Genomic DNA, 11086 nt, shown 5'->3' with positions numbered 1-11086 from the left:
GCAATCCAATGGAGGGGAGACCGTGCTCCTAATGGAATCAATAGGCAGCCACGAGGAAGCAGAGATAAAATCTCCCAACCTAAATTTACGTTCCAGCAACAATTGAAGGGTGTTGTGACTATTCAGACCTGAGGGGAAATCCAGGTCTCCAAATCACTGGAGACAGTGGAGAGGGGAAAGGAGATCTCAGAAGACCTACTAGGTGGCTCTCGCAACCACGTGGGAGCAATAGTGGGATGAGATATCAGCTCTGTGGGCAATGGTGAGGTAAGCCACGGTAACCCAACAGGGGGATTTGGACTTCATCAGTCTCATGCCTACCGACTGTTTATACTGAGAGTTACAGAACCAATTCACTATTCGATTAAGATGGGCCGCCTTATAATACATGCGAATACCTGGTAGTCCCACTCCACCTGCCTGCTTAGGGAGGATCAAAAACTTGTATGCTAGGCGTGGGCGCTTACCTGCCCATACATATGTAAGGTTACAGCCGACTGAATTGGGAGAAAGTTTAAGGGTAACTTGATTGGTATAGCTTGCAGTAGGTACAGAATTTGATGCTGCACGTTGGCCAAACCAGGTCAGAGTGAGATCTTGCCAAAGTTGGAGGTCCTTAGTGTTCAAAAGCAAAGGCTAAAAATTACATTTGTACACATCCAAGTCAGCCGTTATGTTGGTGCCCAGGTACCCAATGTACTGTTGAGCCCACCGAAAAGGAATGTGCGATTTAGCGAACTCCAGCAGAGGAGGTGGCAAGGAGATGTCGGGAGACTCAGATTTAGCAGGATTGATCTTGAAATTTGAAAGCGCTCGTCACTAAAGGTTTTCAGCAGAGAGGTAATAGAGGTGCTAGGCTGTGAGATAAAGAATATCAGGTAATCCGTGTATGCAGCTAGTTTATGAGTGACGCCTTAGAGAAACCGGAGATGGATTAATTAGCCCTTAAAGAACACAAAGGGTTCCAGGGTGAGAACGAAAATTAAAGTATGGCTTTTAAAAAGGACCAAGACAGAGGTTAACCACACAAAAGCCTTGACCAACTAGTAAGAGGCAAGTAGCCTCTGAAAGAGGATCACAAAGGCAGAAATCTGCCCCTTAATGGTGCTTAGGCCCAAATGCTGGTCTAACCAAGACTGGAGGAAGGAAAGGATGCATCCCATGCAATACTTCCTAGGATGGATTTTTTTGGCCTCACACCATGTGAAGTATGCACTCCAGGTGCGATGACAGACCTTGTAGGAGGCAGACTTCCTAGCCTTAACATGCATAGAGCAGAGAACCAACTGGTAAACCAAAAGACCAAGAAACAAGCAGGGTGGAATACTGGACTTTTTGACACAAGGTCTGGCCTGTTTGGGAGCACCCATGGAGCATTTCCCCAGTAGGGAATTTGACTATGTACAGGTACCAAGGCCTCATGGGCCAGTTGGGGGAAATGAGGATCACTGGAATGCCCTCCATCTCGACCTGTGAAGATGAGGTAACAGAAGGCATAAGTTAGTCTTAACTGATTCCAAGGAGTCACCAGTGCATTCACGTGAAGGCCAAATGATTCCTGGACCTGGTGACAAACATGCCTAGCTTGTTGTTGAATCTGGACATCAGGGGAACCACATCTGGTGTCTAGGAGTCTGATGTCAAAACACTAGATTGACCCAAGCTACACAAATATCTGAAGGTTAGCGGTTTAATAGACCCTGTCACAATTTTTTGTTTTCATAGGTTAAAAGAACAGAAATATCATGCATTTTAAAACACTTACTTGCAGTGTTTTTCCTTTCTGGAAATTATTTTAATTGTATACACTTGCAATGCTCCTTTGAAGTTGCTAGAAAAAAAAAAAAAAAGGACTAGTCAATTCCCTAGCACAGACCCCTCCCTTCTTGCATATCAAAGTCTGCTCTTCTGTGAGTGTCTGATTTCTCTGTGCTGGCCCAGCATCTCCACTTCTTCATCCATTTCCCTACATAACCTTTTATGTAGCTACTGAAGGAGTGACGGGTAAAACTACTGTAACTAAGCACCAGCTGAGCTTGCTGGGAATGTTCACATATCCAAGATGGCATCTCCCAGCAGCAGTCTTCGGTGTTTTACAGGTAAACCTGCATAAAACAAGTTAAATGCACATATACACTTATGGGAAGAATTTTTGTTGAAATGAATGACATCTGGTGACATGGTCTTTTTAAAGTGTATGTGAACTAAAATGAACTTTTATTTACTCCCTTTTGATCTGTTTAATGTGACAAAAACCTGTTGCTCCCAACTTAAATCTTGTGAGCTGAAAATCCTATGTTCTCTGCTGCCTGTTCAGTTAGCAGAGGGGAAGGTTTTCTGTCCTAGGTTGACAATGCTGCCCCTGAATAGATACAGTACACTGAGTGAGTGTTAACCTAGGAAAGGAAATGCGTCTGGCAAGACCACCAGGTTAAAATAAAGGGAACAACCTAATGCAGCCACTACAGCTGAAGAAGGGTAGTACATCACATTTCTTGTTCATGGGTTTATACGCTTTAAGTACATCAAGCCAAGCAGTTTACATCCTGCACAGTGAACAGGAAAATTTCCAAGCTGTCTAGTAAGTAGCAAAAGGTCTATCAAAGTTTCAAAAATACTCCGCACTACTGAAAACCACCAAATTTTGTGAATAAATGTCATCTGCACCTTCTGACTCTTTCTATAACGTTATTGAGATTCAGCACAAACATAATGTTGGATTTGTTAAATTAACACCATTTATTGTAATACTTGCAGTATTTGATGAATGCTGCATGCAGTCAATTTAAACATTGCATACTCCCAGCAATAATGTACATGCTTGATGTATCAGATGTAAAAAACGGTTAAACCACTTGACTATACATAAAATCGGAACAAATCCCAACGTAACGGGCATACACTGAACTGAATAATGCACAATGGATTCAGATGAAATATGTGTACATGTATGTCAAACAGGTGTTAAGAGTTAGCACTTCAGAAATAAAACAGCATTGTTCTGTTTAATGCTTCAATTTTTAAAACTTTTATTCCCAGTTCAGGTTAGCAGCCTCAATGTTATATTTCACATATTAAAACATGAACCAGACCCCTTATATATTTATGGTCAGACAGTTGCAAATGCAGTTCATAAGCTGGCAGCTATGTGTATATGTGAATCATGAGCAAGCGTCATGTCAGACAGATTGTCTGCGACACATTAACTGTGCAGTGACAGTGCGAAGATTAAGTAGGGAGCTGCAGCTACAAAAAGCTATACATTTTAAACAAAGTGATTTTTTATTTTAACAAGCATAGACATTTGTTATATTTCACAACGAGATAAATAATCCAAATTTAAACTAAATCAGCAATTTCTACAGTATGCCATTAAAATAGGCCTTCAAACATACAGAATGAGAAAAACCTGACGAGTGTCTATTTACACAAATCCTAAAGTGAGTTTATAGAACTGTAAGTTATCCCAGGTTATTTACCAAGGTAAACGTAGACATTTAAACACCTTTGTGGCTATCCCATCCCTTCAGTGCTGGAAGGAAATGCTTTTCGCCCTCCCCTCCGTCTCTCTCAAAAGGTAGGAACACCCCACTCCATACCTGGAAGAAAATTCAAAAAAACAAAAATATTTTGTGTTCATCAACAGATGAACTTTTATACTAAAATAAAAATTTGGCTTGTTATATGAAGCGGTCATCCAATGAATTCATCCAAGTAAAATTTTTCACAGCCACAGAAAGTACATCCAGAAAGCAAGGCACAACGTGCTGAAGCAGGAAGACCCTAAACTGGACGTAGGAACCAGAATGCTCTACTGAAAGATGCTGTCCAACTACTAAAAATTATTAATGTCCTTTGAGCGTTTTTAAAGATGAACATTTAGTGGGTACTGTGACCAAAGTGATCTGCTCATTACTTGACTAATCTTAAAAAAGAAAAAGAAAAAAAAAACCATAAAATGTTAAAAAATAATATTGTAGCTAGTATCTTAAACATAAACCTCTATAATACACTACCTTACAAATACTGTCAGTGCGAACTACTACAGAAGAACATATTGAGCAGGCCTCAATAACTTATAAGTGCTTAGCACAAAAGACTGACAGGTGCTATTATGGTACCATTCTTTTCTTCAGGTTTGATTTTGTCATGAGGTTATGCTTCAGAATGTCATGCTAACAAATTATAACAAAAATCATAGTGCACTTGGTTAATACATTTTTTTTAAATACAAATGCCTCTAGCTGTGCAGTAAGCAGACTTACTGGGAGATCATCCGCAGATGGCATGTTATTTTTAGCCAATATATTCAAAAAGTCAGCAAATACATAACCTAGAATAAAAGAAAATGAGTAAAATGATCCTTGTAGCATTGAAATAACCAAAAGGTGTTTGGAGGTACATTTCCACTGGGTTCATATTTTTGTTTAGGATAAAGTCATGAAAAGATTTGGCAACCACAACTAGTGTCTATGGAGCATATGAATCATTATCTGCTTATCTGACAATGTGGTCATAGAGTTATGGGTGGAAAAAGTCAAAAGTTCAAAGCATACTGGGGCAAAAAGTTTGGAGGCAGGGACAATATATAGATTGCAACATTTAAGGCTACTTTTCAAATTAAACATTTCATTTAAAAAAAAAGTGTTATTTTAAAGAGTTTGCAAAGTCCAGCCACCCTTCAATGCTGAAGGGGTCTTCAGATCAATCGTTCCAGCACTGAAAGTGAAGCCTCTGCTCCAGCACAGGTTGTAAGTGGAGTCTTTTTTTTTTTTGTTATTCAGATTGTGAAGAAAAGCAGTATCCTGGTTTACTTTTCTATGTGAACCTTCTTCTTTTACATGTATTCTAACATTTGGTGAGGGGGGGGAAATGGAGATCTGCTTAATTTCAAAAAAGGACATCTCACTCCAAGCCAAAACCCTAGTTTAGGCACCACTCAAAAAGTGGCCATAAAAAGCATCTTTTCCCCCACTGCCCAGCCTAGAAATGCTAGCCGCTTAGTTGACAGTTTTAGCAATTGGTTTAAACAACACTCTCTCTGTTGCCCGATACCAGAACAGCGCGACGACAGATTGGGCATGTAGAGTTCTCAGAAAGCCAGCGATCAATACAGTGGACATGGTACTCGTGAGAGCAGGGAAGCTTGCGTAGCTTGTTCCCTTCTGTGTACTCTGTTATGCACACACTACACGTTTTCAGGGCATCATTTTCACCATAATTACGGGTAGACAGGTTGTCAATTTGTTCTTTGGTGAGTCCTCTTGGCTGATCATCATCTTCCTCATTAAGGAGGAAAAACTGGGCCAATCTGAGAAATGGCAAAGAACCACTTTCTTCAAAGGTCACAGATCCTCTGTTATTACGAACCTCCCTCCTGGTTCCAGAGGGTGAAACATCATTACTTCCATTGTCAGCTTCCATTTGAGGGTTAGGAGGCTCTGCCGGCTCTGGTACAGGTGCGGGTGCAGGTACAGGTACGGGTGCGGGTGCAGGTGGGGGTGCTCTGGGAGCTGCTGTTGCACTGTTTTGAGTTTCCACTCCAGTTGCTACAGGAGGAGAACCAGCAGCAGGGGCCCCAGGCTCAGCATCGTTGTCACTATACATGAAGTAACTGAGCTCCCCAAATCCAGTCATTATCTGTCTCAGCATTGTTTGTATAGCAACAGAGGTGGTCTCGCTTAGGCCAGTGTTCAGTATTCTACGAATTGGAATTCTGATAGTACTGACATATGTCCGGACACCAGCACGTTCAGACCTTGAGAAAGTGCGTCGAAAACCTCCCCTCTCACTCTCATATGTAACCGTGTTATTAGGGGTTTGAGAACGAGAGCGTGTCCTGTTTGCAATGCTGTCTCTTTGACGATATTCCCCTGGGCGTACCCGCCTGACCTGAAGATCTAAAACTATAGTTGGTGGCCTCTGACCAGTTCCTGTAGCCTCTGCATTATCTGGAGTCTCTGCTGGAGGGGGCTGTGGGGAGTTTCTGCTCTCAGAGTTCGGAACCACAGTGCTAGGGTTCGGAGGATCAACAACTATTGTCTGCTGTCTAGAGGTTACATGCTGCCTAGTTCTAGAGCTGCCCTCTGTCTCAGTCGCAGAATTGCTCAGATATGCAGTCACAAGCTGTCTGGTTCTGGAGCTGCCCTCTGCTTCAACAGGAGAAGCATCAACAGTCTGTGATGAATTATGCTGAGCCCTTCGAGGAGGTGCTTCAACAACTGGATTCAAGGGTGATCTGCTTCTATCATACCTTGACCTGATCCTTCGCTGCTCTGGGCTTCTGCTTCTTGCCCTCCTTTGACCTCGTTGAGGAGCAGGCTCCTCTACAGGAGTTTCTTCTGCTGCCACAATTTCAGGTTCAGCTTCCACCTCAGGTTCTGGTTCAGGTTCACCCTGATTGGAAAGTTCCATATTTTCAACTCCAGAGCCTTCTGACTGTTCACCAGGTGGCAGATTTTGATTAATGGTACTGCGATTCACGTTGATCTCCAAACTAAACCGAAAATCTCCACTATTTGGATTTGTTCTGCTAACTGCCCTCCACGACTGGTTCCCACGTTGTCCACTCCTTGTTGTGTTTCCAGTTTGTCGCACTGAATTTAGCCAGTCTATTATGGAATCTCCATTAGAAGAGTCTTCAGTACCCTCACCTGTAGACAGATGACATAAAGGGAAAACAATTATTTACAGGTTTCCAGGACAAAAAAAAAACCTACAGTTATCCAATTCTGTAAAATGCTAGCAATGAAGCTAAAATGATTTAACTAGATTTAAAATAAAACACTACCATATTGTCACACACATATGAAGGCCCAGAATGGAGTACGTTCATCCATACCCATCGAGAAAACTTTCACCTCTCTCCAAGTCCATCAGAAATAAACCCAGTGCAATGTAACTTTTTCTCTTCGGTTTCCTTTAATATTTGCACTAGCTCTATTTCTGTTAAGTTGACACCCAGGACATACCCAACAGGCAAGATAGGTTTACTGAAAAATGGCCTGGCCAGGAAGGGGGTCTAAACACCTGGTCTTGAAGTGGTTAATATGTTATCTGTAATTCAGTGCCTGAAGCCAGGTATACGTGGTTTATTTTTTTTTTGTTCAACCCATGGCTGAAGAAAATGGAACAGATTCCTCCATCAGTGCTTATGAGCGTTGATCGAGGAATCCCCTGCTGTTTCCTTGGTATTCTGACAGTGGCTGCTGTCAGAATAACCAATGGAGGTAACAGCCGATTGGCTGCCATCTCTATTCAGCCGAGAATTTTCCAAGCGGCCCTGTCGATCAGCTGACCGAGGGATGCTGGGAGGAAGGGTGCCAACTGCAGTACCCACGCAGCGAATTTTGGCTGGTTCTTGATAAAATTTATTTTGTGCTCTACATGCATAGAAAATGATGTCAGGCTAGATGCTGTATTTATGCTTCTAGATGCCTTAAATGATGTGTTTACATGCATATGCTTTTAGATGCATCTGGTTCCAAATCCTATCAAATTGTGTTTACATGCGTTTTGAAGTTCAAATCAATTCCTGAACGCACCTTACTTCTATTTTTTCTAAATGCAGCAAAAAATTGACTTCAGATAAAAGCATCCAAATGCAAAGCGTGAACAGATCCATTGGAAATTATTAGATGTGATTTAGAAAAACATTTTAAAACGTATATAAAACACATCTAAAATCGCACCTTGTGTAAATGTAGCCTGAGTCTGATTTTTATTGCTGCCTGTGTACCCATCCATTGGGAGGAGTTTTATCCTCATATCCTGTCCCAGTGATAGGTGCCACTGTAGAATAAGCGAGGGAAAACGTTTACAACCGTGGATAGAACACACTTTTTTTTTTATATTTCGAAGCCCCATATGGCCCAACTGTAGTGTTACAGACTACAACTGGACTTTAACCACTTCAGGCAGGCGGCCGTATATAAACATCCGGCCCCTGAAGCGGTTATACCAAGAACACAGCTGCATTCTTAATACTGTTGTAAACAGCCAGCGAGGGCTGCTCAGGTACAAGCGATCGTTTGTACCAAGCAAAGGTGTGTGCCCTCCCCAGGCTCTGCTGTCCCCCAGGTGGGCCTGGGACCCGCATGGCAGGTCTCCCTGCATCGATCAGCAAGCTTCCAGCCACCAATCTCCCCTCCAATCACTGGACCCGGAAGTGATGTGCATTACATCACGTCCGGTGTCACGGTTTACATTCTCTGGCTCCTGTAGCTAGGAGAAGCTGGTGAAGCAGATTGCTGCTTCATCACATTCTTTGGGATCCCTATGTGACATTATGGGTCTGAAAGAACCCCGATGTCTCCATAAAGAGGGCCTGTCACATATTTGCCATTACATAGGGGTCTTGTTGGTCAGAGTGAGAGCAATAATTCTAGGGCTATCAATCAGTGTTAATGCTAAACTTATGAGCAGTAAAAGCTTTTGAAAGCATCACCCATGGGAAATTGTGGGTATTGAAGTTTTTTTTGCAATTTTAAGGCTTGACATGCTTGGTATCAATTTACCATACGTGACCCCGTCTTTTATATTTTATCAAACAATTGGGTATTATATTCCATTTCCGTGCACTAAATTTTATTTTTGTGCATTTTATCCTAAAAATACTAGTGCGGCATAAAAAATTGCAACTAGAATTTTTTTTTATTCTAAAGGGCCTCTGCTTTCAGAAAATATATAATTGTTTGGGGGGGAGGGTTAGCTGTTTTCTAGCCAATAATTCAGATTTTATCATGTATGTGCAAATAGTAAGAAATTGCTTAGTCAGCAAGTGGTTAATGCAAATCATCCTACTTCTTTCCGTATATAGACTGCCTAAGGGCTTGTTTCCACCATCTCCAGACCAGATCTTGATGCTTTTTTTGATACGTTTTTTTTTAAAAGTATGCAGATTATGTCTCCGAGGTCATTTCCTGCTTTCGCTCAGTCTTTCACGTATTTGTGACCGTCACAGGAGTTGAGCAATCATGGAGCCATGGAATGCGGGCATTGTCTTATCACTGTGTCTGTTATTCTTGTATTGTGGGTTCGTAGGATCATAAAGCTAAGGACACTCCTGCACATTAGGTGACAAAACGGTCAGTGTCAATAAGTTTTCCACCATGTTGGATAGAACACAAAGGACAATGTCAAGGTCAGCAATGTACAGCTGAAAACCACCCCCTTTTCCACAAGGAAGTGTCCACTGTTAATTAGGTTATCAAAAGTGACAATAGAAAAAAAATATATATATATTTTTTTGTGTGTGCGCCAGTGTGTTTGATCCGTTCCAGACCAGGAAAAAATAAAAAAAAAAAAAAAAAAATGTAATGTCTGGTTTTGGTGGAAACAAGCCCTAAAATAGACAGATAAATATATGTGTGTTTATCATGATGCAGTTAGTGGGGTTAAGAATGTCGCTGTTAGTCTGAGGCAGAAGAGGCGCAATTATCAGTAGAGTGGGTGGTGCAAAACATTACTCTGATGAAATGGCAGTGTGACTGTTGGTTCCAGAAAGACATGGCTATCAGAGTAGTACCACTTCTCCAGCTGTTTTATGTAGGGATGTGCACGTTCGCTTGTACTGTACACATGTGCAGTCTGACATAAAAAAGCCAAAATGTGTTGTACAGACACTTTTCTCACATTGCTAGTCTAAAATAACAGGATTTTTGTACTGTAAAATCCATCTTTTGAAGTTCATTAAGGGACACATGATTCAGTTATTCTGCTACGACTGGATTATACTTACTACAGGAAGATGTGGACACTTGCACAAAAAAAAAAAATCGTGTTGGCCAGCCAGGTATAACCCCTCCCAGCATGCTTCAATTTTGTACAAAAGCAGCATTCGAAAAACACACCAGATAAAACCTTAGTTTACTCACAACCAACTGCTTAAGCTGAAGAGGTTAATGGTCAGAGGTGACAAGGTCACTGTAGTCTGCAGCAAGGACTAACCAATCTGTAAACCATACGTCTCTTGCCGATGGGAGCAATGAAGGGAAGAAGCTGGAAAGAGTTCTGTAGCTAAAAAAGTATCCGAAAGTCTGAAAAACACAGAGCAGAATGCCCAAGGTCACATTCCAGGCAGGCCCCACAATGTTTACTCAGTGGGGTAAGGATACAGCCTCCAAGGCGAACCGGACAGCTGCATAGACAGTCTAGCACAGCAGCATGTAGATGATGTTTTTAATGAAAGAGATCTTGAAGAAGAAAAAAAAAGGTAATCTTTTTTTCTAGGACACGAAAAAAAAATTGAAGCCTGCTGGGAGTTGGAGGTTAAAAACTTGCCTGGCCAACAGCTTTTTGTTTGCCAGTATCCAAATACTCCTGTAGGCGGCATTATAACCCAATTGTATGAGAACCGAATCCTGTGTCCCTCAAGACATGTTAAACAATTATTATTATTAGAGGGCTCATACACACAGATGAGACTGGTCATGAAGGCGCTAATGCACATATTTCTGGAGACCTGACCCTGAGGGGTTAATGAACCTATACTGCAGCCACGAATGTCACTGGTTAAATGGATACTTGTTGCTGAGCCATGTGTAATGGCGACAGATACTGGGAAGTGAGCCATGTTTAGTGGCGGTAGAAATCACTGGTGACAGATACTGGGGAGTGAGCTTTGTCTAGTGGTGGCAGATCTCACTGGTGACATAGATACTGAATAGTGAGGTGTGTATCCTGAAGTTCAGACACAGCTGGTATCTGGTGGAGCTGGTATCTCACAAGTGGCACATATTGTATAGCCAATCTCATGAGTGGAGCATAATCCTCTAACGGTGAAAAAGGAACTAGAAAACTCTTGAATTACTTTTAATACCACATAGAGCAAGATATAATATGAATCCCTTTTAATACTACTATATGACATACTAGAAGATATTCTGAATTGATAGATGAAACCTTCATCCAAACTAAATGTCCTTAAACACCTTTGTTCAGTATGCAAATTAGTAAAAAAAATGATATGCCCATCAAACCTCAACATGTAAAAAAAAAAAAAAAGGCAGGTGTGAAAGAGAAGAGCAATATTGCCTTACGGCCACTAAAGTTCACCTGCTAGTCCATTTATACAGCGCCAAAGACC

General features: G+C 41.5%; 1 protein-coding gene across 1 annotated transcript in view; it reads right to left on the bottom strand.

Annotated features, from left to right (window-relative positions):
- Nucleotides 1–3004: 3004 nt before the first annotated feature.
- Nucleotides 3005–11086, bottom strand: part of RLIM (ring finger protein, LIM domain interacting) — a 30587-nt gene continuing 22505 nt past the window's right edge. Inside the window, exon 4 of the mRNA XM_018562541.1 lies at nucleotides 3005–6653. Within this exon, the coding sequence (XP_018418043.1) occupies nucleotides 5026–6653 (1628 nt within the window). The 3' untranslated portion in view covers nucleotides 3005–5025. The remainder of the gene's footprint in view (nucleotides 6654–11086) is intronic.

Source organism: Nanorana parkeri, unplaced genomic scaffold, assembly GCF_000935625.1.
Source record: "Nanorana parkeri isolate BGI_ZX_2015 unplaced genomic scaffold, ASM93562v1 scaffold582, whole genome shotgun sequence".
NCBI lineage: Eukaryota > Metazoa > Chordata > Amphibia > Anura > Dicroglossidae > Nanorana > Nanorana parkeri.
The sequence above is the reverse complement of the archived record's forward strand: the minus strand, read 5'-3'. Positions and strand labels throughout refer to the sequence as shown.